General features: G+C 42.5%; 1 protein-coding gene across 1 annotated transcript in view; it reads right to left on the bottom strand.

Annotated features, from left to right (window-relative positions):
* Positions 1-3,646: 3,646 nt before the first annotated feature.
* The window catches only part of TRIM44 (tripartite motif containing 44), an 83,656-nt gene continuing 70,038 nt past the window's right edge, over positions 3,647-17,264 (bottom strand). Inside the window, exon 5 of the mRNA XM_081154565.1 lies at positions 3,647-8,218. Coding sequence (XP_081010691.1) covers positions 8,191-8,218 — 28 coding nt within the window. The 3' untranslated portion in view covers positions 3,647-8,190. The remainder of the gene's footprint in view (positions 8,219-17,264) is intronic.

Raw genomic sequence — 17,264 nt, 5'->3', positions numbered from 1 at the left:
TCCTTGCCTGTGTGCAGAATGAGATGTAGTTGATTAACTTGGACCATTTCTGTATATAATGAATGTGGCACGTGCTTTCACAATCATGCAGTGTTGGAAGCAGGGCACTGGGAGAAAGGACACTTCCAGTCTCATGGTTCAGATTTCTTTATCTTAGGGTCATCAGATCAGGGCCAGGATGCCACAAAGTGCTCAATGATCCATGGGAACTGAATCATGTCTTCATTCCAGGGCTTAATATATGCATTACATCACTATTAGAAGCAAGCAGCTCTGTGGTTGTTGGCTCCAACACGACTAAGGTCAAAAGTGGCCCTGGAGACCAAATTCCCTAGTGAGGGTTTGCCACACAACTCCATGTGTCCTTTGCTCCCGAATTCTTTCTTCTCCTAGCAACAACTACTAAACACCAAGCTTCCCAGGCTGGTATTATGTCTACATAAGGTTCGTTCTTCTTGTAGCAAAGCACTGGAGAAATACAAGTGAGAATCTGTTGTTATGGGTTAAACTGTGTTACACCCAACTTGTGGTGAGGGTCCAGCTTCTTTTTATTACACTCCAGTTTTGTTGTAATCACTACTGCTTGAAATAAATGGGCAATTGACGGGGGCTTAGAGATAACTGGGATGCTTAAGTGATTTTTACAGTGGCAGTACTTGTTGTAACAGAAGCTGACCTGTATTCTGGTTATTACTTTTATTCATCGCATTGGAAACCTGGCACTCCCACTGTTCATGCCGTCATAGGCGGAGCACTGTAGCATGAAAGTCACTTAGAAAGCTATCAAAAAACTCTCTGAACACATGGGGCTCATGAACAATAAAACCTCAGGTAGGGGAATTTTGTTTTGTTTAGCTAACTGTTCTGGATAGTCAAAGTTTATTCCTTTTAACCCCTAAGATGTGTTTGTTTTTTACCGTTGGTGATATAAATATTTCTGAACTGTATGACATGCAAATATTGTCTTCTGAGTATAATGTAGTTTCTTTAGGTGCGATGCTCAGGGTCATTATTTGAATATAATTATACTGTCCTAAGATACGATGAGGCTTTTAGGAATTGAGGTGTGCACAGTGCTGGTTTGACACTTAATGCCTGCCCAACACTGCTTTCTGACCTCCTCAGCCTACTTAAAATTTTGGCTTCTTGATTACAGCCCTTTGTCCTTCTCGACCTAAGTTTCCTCCAGAAATCTGCTTCTCACCCTTAAACTTAATCCGCTTCTCACCCTTAAATTTAATCTGCTGTAGGCTTGGAAACCAGACATCAAAATCTAGAATTATGTGTAAAGTAGGAATGAATCGGTTCTAAGTGGGTGCTTTGTAGGTAGATGGATGACCTTTCTCTTATATGTTTGCTTCATGACATTTATTTTAACTGTCAGAAGCCTTGTTTGCTTAGTTCCTAGTCTGTCATTTCTGAATGGGTCCAGCAGAGGTTCTAGATTTTTCCGGTTCTGTCTCAGTGACTCATTGCCAAACCACTTGTTTGGATTTCACATTCAGGAAGTAGTGACAGGTGAAGCTGACAGATCGTTGAGCCCAATGTAAAGGAGTTGGTGTGAAGGTTGTGGGCCATTTTTGTACGGTGAACGGTATGCTGTGGCCCTGATGGCTGAACTCAGTAAATGAGCTATAAAACCGACAAGCTCCTTCTGTGGTCCCTTTCCAACAATACAAAGCTGGCCCAATGTCAAGCTGTTGAGGATGCCTTCGAGATGTTAAACTACGGACTGAGTGTCAGAGTTGGCTGACTTTCGGGATTCCAAGTCTATGGCAACAGAAACCATGGCTCTGCCTTTCCTGCTGATTGCATTATTTATGGCCCTGGAATAAAGAAGGTAAAGCAAGTCTAACAGTTGCCTCTTTGTAAAAGTGCAGTTTCAGGTTAGAAGAGGGTTTCATTGCTATCCTTAGCCCTCCTTCCCTCACTGGACACTGGACTTTGCAGACTGTGCAAAGCGAAGCCTAAAAAGGGGTAAATTCCTTCACCACAAGGCCATACTATCCTGGGGGGGGGGGCAGGGATGTTATTTACCACTGCAAGGTGCAGCTAGGAGGGATTACAGCAGGGGTTGTGGAATCTGCTAGACCTTGCTTTAAATCCCGGCTTCCCATTTATTAGGGTGTGACCTTGTGCACAGTAGTTAATTTTCTAAATCTGATTCCTGAGCAATAAAATAGGGGGTGATAATATTAGTGCTGTGAGAATTAAGTAAAATGTGAAAAGTGACTAGAATAGTGCCTGGCCCAGAGAAAGAGCTCACTAAATGGTAGCTATTATCAACAAAAATAAATGATTTTAACCTGGAGACTTTAATATTTATCAAGTACAGACACTCAACGAGCCAGTTATTAACTTCAAGCAATCTTTTTTTTCTTTTCTTTTCTGTGACATCTTCTCTTATTAAGATGGACAGCCTGACTTCCTGCTGGGTATTTCTGGTGCCTTGTTAAGGCCAGGAGATATTCCAGACAAGCTATTTTGCCCTTTTATGAGTGTAAATGAGATGGGGCCACCTGTACGAGGGACCAAGCAAAGATCAATGAAACAAAGAGTTGTAGCTTTCAGAGGGAAAGACAATAAAATGAGAAAGGGCTGGGGCAATGGGATGTGGTGGTGAGATCCTGGCACCCGGAAGCAAGGAGGAAAACCACCAGACACATTGTGGTTGATTAAAACCCTGAGAATCCCAAGTGCTGTGGGGCTTGGCAATCCCATCCTGCCAGGCAGAAGTGTCCTCAGCGGCTGGGGAGAGAGGAAGAAGGGCCCAGTAATTACTGTAGGAGACAGAGAGTCTGCTGTCCTGGTTTTATAAGCGTGGCTCATGGGTGACCTTGAGTGACAGACCTATCTCCCTATGTTGGACAATTCCTCTAAAGTTCACACAGTCCCCAACTGACTAAAGAGGTCTGATAGACACAGATTTGTTAAAAGGAAATTTAGAGCTGGGTTCATAAACTGCAGCTCCTCCAGACACACCTGCTGATGGATTTCAGGTTGAATTTTTTAAAATCGAATTTTAATGACTTTAGGCAGGACTTGCAATTTCTGATTGACACAGTATCCACTATCTTAGGTTTCACAGCTTGCCTCTGAGTATATGACTTGGTTTCAATGCAACCTCTGGTCCTAATATTACAACTTAGACTGGAATTGCTTCATTTACAACTTAATCCTATCTTTTCAGCAATTACATCAAATGTGTATTTCTAAGGTTGCACAAAAATGACGTTGCTGACCTGTCATTTCCTGTGTGAAGATTTTTTGCTAGAAAATATGATAAAAATTAAAGTTTGACCTACCCCTGGTTAATCCAAATTATAAAGCTTTATTATTTGAAAACATCATTCAGGACCAAGTATTCTTTAGATTATAATCTGTTTTGCACAGAAAATTTAACCTAGGCATGGATCGTTTTACTTTGAGAAGACATATCAACATATTGATAAATAATGACTTTTAGTCTGTCCTTCTGCCACTTCACAGAGCTCTCCTAAGCGACTCTAGAAAATCAGGAGTAAATGAGACTCCCACATTAATGACCAAAACACCACCATCTCCAGCATGACCACAGCTAAGAATGCAACTATCATGAATATTACACCTAGTAGGGTCCTTTGTGCCCAACTCTGAGAGACAAATGGTATTTCCAGTAATAGTTTATTGATTTCCAAATGCACAGGGGCGCTGAGTCCAAACATCATGGGATAGCGGTAAATCTCTCTTACAAAATAATTTACAGCATGAAGATGATATACTGAAACATTAACTCAAATGCGTAGTTCCCTTGAAAGATTGAGTGTTCCCCTGTTTAATGTAAAGGGTAAAAGGGGAAGATGATTGAGGAGGGAATGTGACTGTGCACAGGAAAACAGGCAGAGGACAATGGGATCATCGTTTCTCCCCATCCATGCAGTGTGCCTGTCACTGCAGAAAGACTGGTCAGGTTTAACTCCTGTTAAGTATAAATCTATTGTCCCCTCAAGGTCATATCAAGCCCAGCATGGGCTCAGTGGCATTTTTTACACCAGTGTACTTACAGTGGTCTTACTTTATTTCTATTTTCTTGCTCTGATGCTTGTTTTGCTGTTTCTGGTGTGTTCTCAGTTCTGAATGACACTGTTTTACCTGGCAGGCCCAGGAGGGCAGGTACTGCCTGGACCTTATGGCACTTGGAATAGGCTGGGGTGGGAGGCCTCAGAAACACTGCTGGGTAAAGGCAATGAGATGAGACGTTTCTCCTATGGACCTTCTTTTTCTCTGAGGGCTGGCCTGAGTCCATCCATAATGAGATTTGTTTTTTAAACAGAAAATCCCAGATGTGCTAGGCACACAGGAAACACTGCAACTGATTTTCTTATCAAAAAGTATGTACTGAACAGCCATTAAGTGAGTGTGGAATTTCAGGTGCTGGCGGGAGAGGATTTTCTGGGTGGGGATAGTAGTCCTAGGCCCTGCGACTACTATCAGCTGTGCCCTCAGGCTGACAGTGGTCAGGCTCTCATGTCACCAAATGACTGGGTATGCAAACTTCCCATATTACTAGATGACCTGGAGTAGGGCTAGAGCGCAATCTCCTTCAGGGCTCTCACCTTGGCTCAGTGCTTTAGGACCTGACCACCTCTGCCAAGGAGTTGCTCTTCTTGTTAGCATCCGGTAAGCCCCTAAGCTCCAATTATCTGGTGACACTTGTAATCAGGGCTGGCAGACACCTTTGCAGTGGTATGCAAAATGAGGGGATGCTTTAAACTACCCTTAGTTCTTAAATTCTGTGTGTGCATGTATGTGTGTGCACCTGTATATACATACATATACACATATCATTTATGTACACACACATAGCAGGTATCAGCAAGAAAGTCTAGGTTCACTGGACTCTAAAGACCATATCTTCGCAAAGCACAGAACTGGCTAAGTTGACTAAAATATGAAAATTTCCTTTTCTGCAGCACTGCAATAGCAGACATTTTCAAATAAAGTTTGAAAGCAGACACCCTCCACCTTTACTACTTCTGAGAAGTTCTACACTTATGAAGGCCCCGAAACACTTTATTCATGGAGGATGGCACAGGAAAGGAAAGGCTCCCCTAGACTCCTGGGGCAGGCTTCAATTAGCAACGTGGACAGCTGCTAAATGGAATAAGGCTACTTTGATGCCATTTCTGAGTCCAAACCACAGACACGAAATGTAATTTTGAAAAAGAATTCATGAGGTGGGATGGTGGGACTGCAGTGGGGGAATGTGCCACCTTTTTCTCCCTCTGTATTTAGATGTACCATGGGCCAGAGTTACAGAGAGCTGGGTTCAAAAGCTGGATGCAATGTTTACTAGCTGTGTAAGTCAAGGCAAGTGACTCTTGCACTCCCACTCAGTTTCAACACCTGAGAATGGGGGCCTAGTACAGGGCCTGGTTCTTAATTCCCAGTATAGCTCCTTTCCCTGCATGGCTGTCAGAGCTGAGACACCAAGCATTTCTTGGAACTGCCCTGAATTTAATGACATCAAATAAAAACACAAACCCCCTCTCGACCTCCAGACACCTAGTATTTGGAAGGCAGCCAGGGATTGGTGTTAGGACCCAATTCATTCAAAAGACACTCATTAGCTGCCTCCCTTGATGACTTCTCCCTAGGAGTGGATTTCTGCAAAGCCTACCACCAGTCAGAACATGACTTTGAGCACAACTTGTACTGACCTGGTGGGAGGGAAGCTTCATCATGCTGGACTGAGCAGCAGCTGCAGCTCTAGGGGGAAGCTGGTGCCACTGCAGGAAGCATCCTAGTTCTTACATTGACAAATGCTGCCGGCAGGAACTCAGGAGCCTGGCAAAAGCTGCTGCACTGAGTTTAATGCTTCCCTGCTTAAAGTTTTATCAGGTGCTGAAGACAGCAGGAACCCATAAAGCAAGTCTGAAGTCCTTTCTAAGTAAAAGCAAAAGTGCTTTCCTTGAGGTCTACAGGGATATGGTAATTTATCCAGACAGGTTGGCATGCATTTTAATATTTCTGTTCATATCCACTGCATAAATGCTTGGGTTTCCCAAATACTGATTTAAAGTAACATGACCAGGTATGGAGAAACCAATGATCTGGCCATTGCTACAGTAAGGCTACTATTTAGAGATTAAAAAATAATTATTTGGAAAAGACAACACAAGCTTCTAAATCCTAATTTCCTTAATCTTCTTGTTTTAAACTCTTATTTGAGGAGAGACCACTGGCTCTTCTTTGAGGGGCATTTTGTTGGTTGGGGTTGGGGCTGTAATCAGTGGTATGTTGGATCTCTGGACTTTGTGGGCAGACAGGTTAAAGCACCAAAACCGTCTTGGCCACTTGTTGGCTACTAGTTTGAGAGAAAAATACCTTTTTTTCCTTAACAGCCCCAATTCCTCTCAAATTTATAAGTAAGCCCTGCCATATTTAGTGAGCTGGGATAACCCTAACCCAGAAGCATATATGCCTGGTGGCTTCCTGGCATCAAAGGAATGCTCATTTACTAGCATGCACAGAACTGAGCAATGATATAAATAGGATTCCTACACTAAGTATTGTTTCTGCCTCAAAACCATACTGCACACACAAAAGTCAGCTGGCCCTGAAGCTCTGTGATAGGTGCGGGGTCACGGGCAGGCAGGCAGGGGGGAAGGGAGGGATTTTCCCCAGGGCAGGCTCCCTTGGCTCTGCCTCAAAGGCACTAGAAGTCTAGGCCTTGAGTCAGCAGCAACCCAAGGACGTTTGGATAAAGCTCTGATTGTACTTCTCAGAAATGAACACCAAAATACCACTAAGGGCAGAGGAGAGGGAACATGTACCCCACTTGCAGATAAGAATTACCTGTGAAGTCTACCATTTTATCTTAACCACGATGATGTGTATGAACATTCAATTTCTTAATATATCTGTTTTATCTAAAAATAAGGTCATCCCAATTCCAAACTATTGAAGTGAAACTGATGTTTCAGAAGATGCAGGTTCTCAGCCTGCAGTTTGGTATTCCCTAGGACATTACTGCTCATTTGACCATAAAACCTGGTTGTAAGGAAATGTGATTTGGGATTGGGGAAAGGCAGAGTCCAACCATGATGTGTCTCCGCTCACGTTACTAGAGAGGAGAGTTGGCAGGGAGAGGATCTGGAGGGGAGCTAATGGGGAGGGCCATGGGAAGAGGGGCTCCAACGGGAGTACAGGAGGGTGTATCTGCTGAGAGACAGAGCTCAGAGCTCCATTCAGCACATCATGAGTGACAAGGATTCTCCCCACACTGCATTTAAGCCAAATTAGGCTAAGTTGAAGGAGGGGAACAGAAACCTACATTGAAAATTCCCATTTGGTAATACACACCCCAGCCTTTCATGGAACAAGATTCACAAAACCTCAGAATTCACCCATTTGTTCAGGTTCATCAGATCCTTTAGTGACTGTTTTTGGAAACTCAGGCAATTTGAGTTCAGAAATACCGATTTCAGTTTTTAATCAGGTCTTTGGTCCTCTTTTTTTCTTCTTTTTTTTTTAACGTTACTTCCTTTCTAAGTCTTCAATCATTTTTTTTTTTTTTCATTTCCACAGCACTGAATTATGAATCTGAAGTCCTGGATAACCTCATGTACTAAAAATATCTTTATATAGTTCTAAATTTTAACTCTTTCTCCAACCCTGTTTTCAAGCCATCCATCTTATTTCATGAAACCACATTTTCACAAATGTACTGGACTTTTAGAGACTATTTATGTAGGTTCATCCCTACTCTGCCCTCATTTATTTCATGCTTCAGTATGGATAAAGTGGGGGTTTCACTGGCAGGTAGGGAAAAATATTCCGACTGCCCTTCAAGATTATTACAGATCCTTCCTAATGAGGAGGTATGTTTGGGTACAGGGGCTGGCTTTCCTGAGTAAGTTCTAAGCAGCCATTGAGGGGTTACCTGAAGGACCTTTCTTAATTGCTCCTGGCTGATCAAAGGGGCACTTTTCCTTGACCTACCACAACAAAAGAATGAGAAGTACACAGTCAGCAAGCATGAAACTGGTCATCCCCTGGAGAGACGTGTGCCTGCTGTGGATCTGGGGACGTATTCGATGGAAGGACGTTTGTTGCCGGGCAGCTTTCACAGGAATCAGAAGCCATTACATACACGCTGTCACATACACACAAGTGGGAGGAATGGTTTCCACTGGGGGTGGCGAGCCTTCACGTGTCCTCTTCCTCACTGGCACCACTGCAAAGGAAAGGAGAACCAGGTGAGTTAAGACATCACAGGAAGGGAGGCGACCTAGTCTGCTGGTTGAAGGGACAGGCTCTGTTGTCAGACACTGGATACCAGTCCTCACCCTACCACTGCTGGGCACTGCACTGTGGCCACGGACAAGTTACTTAGCCTCTCTGTGTTCTGATTTATCTGACTACAGGGACAATGATGATCATAAAACCTGCTTTCCTGGGTTATGGGAGGATTCAGGAAGATAATACATGTAAAATATACAGAGCCTGGTACACAGGAAGTGAAGAGCTATTTAAACCAGCAGGTATAGGTCAGAATATTTTTTTTAATTTACTCGACAAAATAAACTGCTGGTAAAAATCAGGAGTTTGACTTCCCCTAAGCCTTAAGCCATCTGCTGTTAGGAGAGAAAAACAAAAGGAAGCTATCATTCTGCAGTCCCCATTGGAATAATGCCAAGGGTTCAATTCATGCTGCAGGACAGTCACTGGGTTCAAATGTCACCTCTTCAGAGAAGGCACTGCATCTAAGTAGGACCCCCTGATTCTTCTTCATCTGCATCTCATTTCTTTCATAGCCCTTATCACACCCTATAAAGTGCTTGCTATTTACTCCTCTCTCTACAGCCCGCTAGAGCATAAAAGAGGAGCAATACAATCCATTTATTAACTACTGTTTCTCTAGCACTAATCCTGTACTAGGCACATGGAAGTGTTCAATCAACAGTTGTTTTTAAGTAAGTAGGTGAGAAGTAAAAGCAACAGGAAGAAAGGGAGGATAGAGGGAGGGAGTGGAAAGGAACAGTCAGTCATTACTGTCCTGACCAGGTAATCCTAGGTGTCACTGATACTTTAGTGGCCCAAAAATGAGTTGCATCCCAGAGCATGACTGGGAACTCAGTGGCTCAGGCTTAGAGCCTCCAGGCTTGGTGCTGGGAGAGAACACTGTTAATACAGGGACTGGGGCAAGAAGGCAGGGCCAGAAAAAGGGGACAGGAGCAAGCACATTGAAAAGGGCAAAAGTAGCAAACTCGCCCAGCTTCTCCTACACTTCTAGAGGCGAGCTTGATGGGTGTTTGCTGCGTGCCAGGGGCACTGAGCCAAAGATTCCTGTCACTCCCCACATAATTCTAGGGCGGAGGGACTGTTATTTTTATTATCCCATTTTCCAGATGGAGAGAGTGAAGCTCTGAGAGGTATAAATCCTTGATCACACAGTAAGGGCTGTGTCCTCTGGATAAAGTCTGAAGTAGTCAAGATGGGGTGGTTGGAAGGGAGGCAAAATCTTCCTCTGGTAGAGACAGGAGCTAAGTAAGGAAGAGGAGAGGCCTGGGGTGAACCAGCTCCCAGCTATAGCCTCGATATTGTTATCTCACAAGGGATTAGCTATGCCTATATAAAATCTGTGCTCTTTTACATCAGTTTGGGAAAGACTTTAAGGCAAAATATCCTAGGCAACGAACTTGTAGTGCTTCGGCTCAGGGCGATAATATTTCAAGACAAAGAGCCTGACAGGAAGGTAAATATACTATAGGAGCTGAAAGAACCAACTCAGCAACCTTCACTATCCAAACCGCTCCCATTTCCTGACTGGTCCAATCACGGACTGAAGGGAGCAGCTAGGAAGGGCTGGACAGCCAACCATCACTAAGGAGCCACGTGCTTGGTGACATCTGTCCCAAAGGGAACAAAAGGTCTTTTATGAAAGCTTCTCCCAGAATCAAGGCACAGCTGGAACTGGCGTCGTGTTCTCCCCCTTGGTGTTATATCCAAAGCAAGCTCTATTTCCTCTTGCCGATTTTCCTTCAAATATGAGTGCTCTAGCAGGTGCCTGCCCTCTCCTTAGGCTGCAGTTCATTTTCAGCATTCTTAACCTGAAATGCACAGTTTAAAGGGTTCATGAACCTACAATGAAACTATACAAAATGTTTTCTGTGTGTTCCTTTGGCTGAGGCCATAATTTTCATCATATTTACAAAGAGGTCAACAACCTCCCCACCCCCCAAATGAGTATAATGAAATTATAAATGAGCTCTTTTTTAGTTGCCAGGCTCTTTACTAGAAGACTTGTAGAGTTGGCTTGGGGAAAAGGTTAGAAGCCTCGGCTGATAAAATCTTTTCTCATTCTCCTAAGAGATCTGTTCTTGGGTCTGAAAGATATAGTTCACCTCATAGTTTAAAAGCATGAGATCTTGGGATCCTGGCATATCACTGATTAAGTCTTTCACTTGCTAAATATTTACTGACCATCTACTGTGTGTTAGGCACAATGCTAGGCACAACATGAATAACAGAGACACAGCAGTTGCCCTCCTGGACTTTACAGCCTGCTAAGTGAGAGAGACAGAGATGGACAGAAATAGAGACAGAGAGAGAGAATTTTTTTTCCAGAACAGCATCTTCAAATAAAGCATATTTATTTCCGTAATTAATTAATAACCTGTTTTTCACAATAATGAAAAAGAACAAGGATCTTAACTGAATCTGTAACGCAGAGCTTTGCTTACTTTGTGTGTGGTCTCTCCTGGAGGGTAACAATATAATTAGTGAGATATCATCCTGAATGCGCCTTCTTCACTCTGTATGGGAGCTGGTCTATGTTCATGAGATTTTATCTTAAAATAGTCTGTGAAAGTCTTTACTTTCTCTAAGGGAAGAAACCAGCCTTCTACCTCAGCCATTTATCGTCCTCCTCTGAAGCATCTACAGGTCACAATTTGATTTATAATGGGAGTGGTACTCAGAGGTTACTGAAATTCTTTTCAGTGTCTGTTTTGTTGCTGTTTTGAGAATGAACTAAGGGTGTTAGATAGAAAGCCCATTCTACAGCAGGTATTTACCACCGAGGGAGGCAGCATTATATAATCACTTTGAAGTCACCAGACTGAACAAGGTTTAAATCCCTGCTCTGGCATGACTGAGCTGTGGGACCCTGAGTGAGTTGCTCAACCTCTCTGAGTCTCAGTTTCCTCATGGTAATACTATCTATCTTACAGAGTTACTGTGAAAGTTTTATGTATTTTATCCAATAAAAATGATTAAAAATGTTGTCTACCTTCTCTGACCTACCTTCCTTCTTGTCTCAAATCAACACCTGCCTCCTTCTAACTTTCCTCATTGTTCCTAGTTTGGCATCTGAAACATTACATTCTAGAGCAAGTATGTTCCTATCCCCAAGTACTCTTCAAATATCTGGAGAGTCACAGTGTCCTTCTTTGCTTGCTTGGAGAGTTTCTTGTTTTCCTATGACAACTCCAGACATAATGAAATACAGGTATTGAATAGAAAGAAAGGCTGAGTTCTACGTTTCTAACCCCTCTACATGACAGGTCTCTAGAAAAGTCAGCCCCTGTTGAACACTGGTGTGGACAAACACTGAGTGGAGCCTAGGCTAACTGGCCTCTGTCACAGGCGAATCTAGGTTGAGAACATAGCTGTATCTAAAGCAGTGGTTTTAAAACTGGGCGACACATACCCTTGTGGGACATGACTTTCCAGGGGTATTTGGGCATGGGCAATTCCAAGAAAATAAATGTCCAGATGCTTAACTTCCATACATACTCTTTCTTAAAGCTGACCCTTCCAAGAACTGCCTGTGATCTGTAGGTTCTCTCTCAGCCACTCCCACTCTTACAATCGCTTTACTCCCACTTCAGAATAAGAAATGCACACCTCACCCTCCTGAACTTCACCCTCCTGAACCTCACCACGGGGCCATTTCAGAATGCCTTGCTTCTAAGAGGAGGCCTATGAGAGCAGGGAAGAAATAGTAATGGAGGTAATCCCTTATTTCTCCAGGCAACAGACTCTTGGCAGGGCTGTGTGTCCTTATCTGTCTACCCACAGACTGGAAATTCACACTTCAGAAGTGAGATGGCTGTCATGAGGTGTGTACCGATATGTTTATTTGAACAGACAAAAATGAAATCAGACTCGGATCTGACAGAAAGCCAGGCTAATTTGGCTGGATAGTTTAACCATAAAAATCAATCTTTGCCAACTGTATCGTAGAGTGAGTTTTATCTATACATTTAATATGCTAAATCTTTAGTGCCAAAGTTTTGACAAAAACATAAAGCTCAGGCTACACTGACAAGTCAGAAACCACGTCCTCTTCCTCTCTGACGATGACAACTTCAGGAGTTAACTTAAAACAGGCAAGGAGGCACATACTTTTTCTAAATTATTCGGAGAGTTTCTAAATCCTGCCTGGGAGGATGGTGTGACATCTGACACTTGGCTGGGAGTAGGGTGGAGTGACAGAATGGGACTAAGGAGCCCTGGTGGCAGAACGCTGCGCCCGCTCTACCAGCTGGGCACACTGATGAGGAACCCTGTTTGCCTTGTTGTGGAGCCTGTGAAACTGAAGGCGTTGTTATATACAGGCCACAATCCCAGTCACATTTAGCCCCTAACACCTGCTGATAAAGTGATTATAATCACGGAGTGTTTCACTGTCTGATGATTTTTTGGGAAGTTCATACAGACAGCAGCTCAGATGTTCAGCTTCTGTCCCTAGAGATGGAGACTTATAAGAGGAAGTTAATAAATGAGGTGGTTGGCACTCTGACTTTGCAAGTTTAATAGTTTCTTTTCCTGAGAATATAACACAACTTAATTTGATTTGGAATCACTTGTATCTGCTAAATCCTTGGCTATTTATTAATTATTGCTATGAAAGGATTATTCAACTCAGGAGGATAGAGAAATTAAGGGGTATCAACAGGGGAGGAAGGCTACCATCAGCTAGGATTTAAAAAGATAAATTTGATATTCTCCAAGAAGGAAGCCACATAGGTTTTGTACAAGGAGCTAGGTGGAAAGTCTCTATTCATCGTATGAGGCTATGTGCCCAGTTCCAGTATGTGATCAGTCCGACTTGGGGTGTGGGCCAAACACTCAGATCCAGAAATACTCCTCTGCTAGGCAGAATAGAGCTGCCGCTTTGGTCTCCCAGGTCACCTGCCACAGCAGCTTGGGCTGAAAGTGAGGGGTTACTGTGCTACAGGAAATCAGAACTTATATATTTAGCTGCCACCTGTGGAACGAAGTGAGATATAAATATAAAGTAAAATGTCCTCAGTTTATCCTGGGTTAACTGAGGAAAACATGAGAGGACTTCAGAGTTTCAGTCCTGGCTTCCCTGGGTGACTCTGGGACCCAGTTTCCTCAAATGGAACATTAGGATGCCTTGCATTCTAAGGGACATTTAGGACAATTCCAAACCAGACAAGAGCTAAGCTCCCTTCTGACTCGCACAGTTGCCGAGCTAATTAATTCATTCTCATCCATGCTGCTTTCTCTTGCGTCCTGTGCATTTCTTTCCCATTCCTCTCCAATTCAATCTGACGGGTGGCCTACACGTTCCAAGTTCTTTCACCTTTTTTTCTGGCTGGGCCCAAACACCAGGTTGATATATATTGCTGCTTGATCAGTACCTCATACAGACCCAAGAGAAAGCTCTGGTACGAACAAAAGCTCCATGATTCCCCCAATTCATCATGGTTCTCAAAAAAGTCTAAGGTGGCTTTAACTTTGTTGTGTCTTCCTTCTCAGATCACAGGAAAGACAGAAAGACGGGCCCTCTTCCCTCTAGATCATGTCTGCGTCACCCTGTGATCCTTCTCTCCTTCAATAATAATCACTATTTGAGGAGGGCTGATTAAATGTTTAACACACTGTGCTAAGTAATTCATATATACACAGTCTTGCCAACCCTCACAGTAGCTTTTGGATAGGTATTATCATCTCCATTTTACAGATAAGAAAATTGAGGCCAAGAGAGGCTATACTGCTTGCTCAAAGTACACAGCTTGTAAATAGTAGATCTAGATTATGCAGACTCCAGAATCTGTATCTTCCAAACAGAGAGGTGAATCTGTATCTTCTGAACCCCCAGTTACCCAGCCAATGACAGCCACTTATGTTCTGTGAGACCCAATTTTTCACCTAAAAAATTAGGTAATATCATCCTACCTCTAAGGGTTATAGTGAGATGGAAGGTACATGCAAGTTCTTTTTTAAGATGAAAAATGCTAGGTAAGGTTAGGATTACTATAGAAAGGAAATACAGACACTGGGCTTATCTCTTAGCCCTCACAGCAGCTTCCGCCTCTGCAGACCTGTGTAGATACATCTAAGAGAAGCTTGGGTATCTAGTGTTGTCTCAGGTCCACACTTTAACCACAGTACCAAATTTGATCTCCATGCACCTTGCAACTTGTTTGCTGTGTTTATAGGTGGCTACCCTTCTCACACTCTACAGGGACTGTGTGTGTGGTGGCCTGTTTTTCTGGAGGATGGAGAGGCACCAGCAGGCCAATTCAGGCAGTACCCTTCTACAGGGAGATGCTTGAACAGAAGTAGCAGGCAGCAGGCTTATTTGCCTGCCTATGTCCCATCTGTTCTTAGAGCGTCTTTCTTTAGGACTGAGTCTTCTGTTGCTACTGTTGTTGGATGTATAATGAAATCATTTCCAGCCTTTTTTTTTTTTAATTCAAAAAGTTTTTCCATTTTGCTGATCTGTACTTTCTGTAATAAACAAGTACCGCTTCTATAAAAAGAAAAAAACCACACCTATGGTGTTATCCACCAGTGATAATCAACATTAACACCCTGAAATATATCTATCTATACCTCTCTATGCATATATAAAAATACATACCGGGTGCCCCCAAAAATGTATACACACTCTAACAGCTGATAGCTCAATTTTGAAAATGAAATGTATTTTAATAAACACTGCCTTTATAATTATTCAAAGTGTGTGTATACATTTTTTGGGACACCCTATATTTCACAGGTTCTTTCATAATATGCTTTCCCACTCAACTAGCAATGATGAATACCTTCCTTATCAAGAATAATATTTCTATAAGATTATGATTCATGATTTAATTGTATGGATTTACTATACCTATACTAGGCACAAATTATTTCTACCTTTTCATTCTTACCCACACCTTTGTGACAGACATCCATGTGAATGAATTTTTAGGTTTACCCTTAATTATTTTCCCCAAAATATTTCCAGGAGGGAAAGAGTATGGCTGTATTTTTTTAACAAATCTTATTTTTTAGAATAGGTTAAGGTTTCCAGAAAAATCACAAAGATAATACAGAGGGTTCTAATATCCACTTTCCTGTTATTAACATATTAGTTTAGAACATTTGTTACAATGGACCAATGAACTGAAGTTCATATTTTATTCAGATTTCCTTAGTGTTTCCCTAATGTCCTTTTTTCTGTTCCAGCTTTCACCTAAGATACCACACTGCTTTTAGTCTTCATGGTTCCTCTTGGCTGTTTCAATTTTTCTGACTTTCTTGTTTTTTATTATGATGACAGTTTTGACGAGTACTGGTCAGGTATTTTGTAGAATGTCCCGCAACTGGGATTTGTCTGATGTTTCTCTCATGATTAGGCCATAGCTATGGGCCTTTAGAAAACCACAGAGGTAAAGTGACATTCTCATCATGTCACATTGCAGGTACATACTATCAATATGACTTAGCACTTTTGATGATGACCTTGATCACCCAGCTGAGGTCATGTTTGTTAAGGTTTTTCCTGTGTAAAGTTACTGTTTTTCCCCTTCCCATACTGTCCGAAGTCACTATGAGCAACCCATACCTATGGAGTAAGGAGTTACATCCCCCCTCATTGTTGAGGGTAGGGTGTCTACATAATTATTTGAAATTCATCTGATCATGAGATTTGTCTTGTCTCCATTTATTTATTTATTCAATCAGCTATATCAATATGGACTAATATTTATTTATTTTATACTTTGGGTTATAAGCCAGTACTTCATTTATTTTGCTGCTCAAATTGTTCAGCTGGGACTTTGGGAGGTCTTTTGGTCAGCTCGGGTGGCCCCTTGATGTTCCCCCAATGTTCTGTTGGGTTTGGTGTTTTGTTTTTTAGTACTTCCTTACTTTCTGGCACTACAAAATGCTCCAGGCTCATCCTGTATATTTCCTACCCCAGTACTAGAATCAGATAGTTCTCCAACCATCAAAGGACATGTGCTTTTAAAGGCATTTGATATATAATTGTTAAGCTGCCCTCCAGAATCCTCTTATCCTCATTTATGATCACTGCTCACATAGGTCATATAGGTATGAGAATGCCCATTTTCCCCACACCCCTGCCAACACTGGGGCAGTTTCAAAGTGTCTGGGGATGAGACTGTGGGTGTATGTGTGTTTCTCCTCTCTGAAATAATTTCCATGTTGTTATTCAGTTTCCTGTTGCATTTCAAGAGGAGGCAGTAAGCTTCCCATTTTCTCTTTCTGTTGGCCTTCCCCACCATTCTTTCCCTTCCCAGCACTGATAGATTTCTCATAACTGACGACCTCCTGTGGTGCGGCCTGAAAAGAATCTTCCCAAAACTCCATCGGGGCCCAGGCAGCTCCAGGGGATGGGGGTTTGGAAACAGACAATAGCTAAGGGCTTACCCTCCCTGCTTGCTTTCTACACCTTCAGGAAATCCACCGACCTGGTTTCCTCATCTTTTTTGGCAGGTGAATGGGAACCAAAGCTCTCTCAAGCAGTCTTCTCCTGTAGAAATCTTAAACATTTCATAAAATGCGGGACTTCAAATTGCTTGTTGCCTCAACTGCTATTCTTACATGATACCAAAGGGAGAGGGAGAAAGGATCAATAAATACACTCTAGTCACTAATCGCTAATCTCTTTACAAATGGTAAGCCTTTCTGTCTTTATTTCTTTATTTTACCATGTCCCAGATTAGTTCTCGGTAGCTTTGAGTCCCCTGATGACCTTGAATTGAGGTCCAGAAGTTGTATAAAGTTGGAAATTGGAAGCATACCAACTCTTCAAAACCTAGTGCTGCTTCTCATATCGCACAGGGTTATAAATGTGGACTTAAGAGTTAGAAACACCTAGGTTTATGTCACAGCTTTGCCATTTACTAGCTGTGGGATTCTGAGTTCAGTGTTTCTGCCTGGAGATGGAGGACAATTTAGTACTTACCTAGAAGAGTTGCTGGGAGGAGTAAATGAGGATTAATGTATACAGA

This window comes from Miniopterus schreibersii, assembly GCF_964146895.1.
Source record: "Miniopterus schreibersii genome assembly, chromosome: 12".
NCBI lineage: Eukaryota > Metazoa > Chordata > Mammalia > Chiroptera > Miniopteridae > Miniopterus > Miniopterus schreibersii.
Note: the sequence above shows the minus strand (reverse complement) of the source record. Positions and strands in the feature narration are given on the sequence as shown.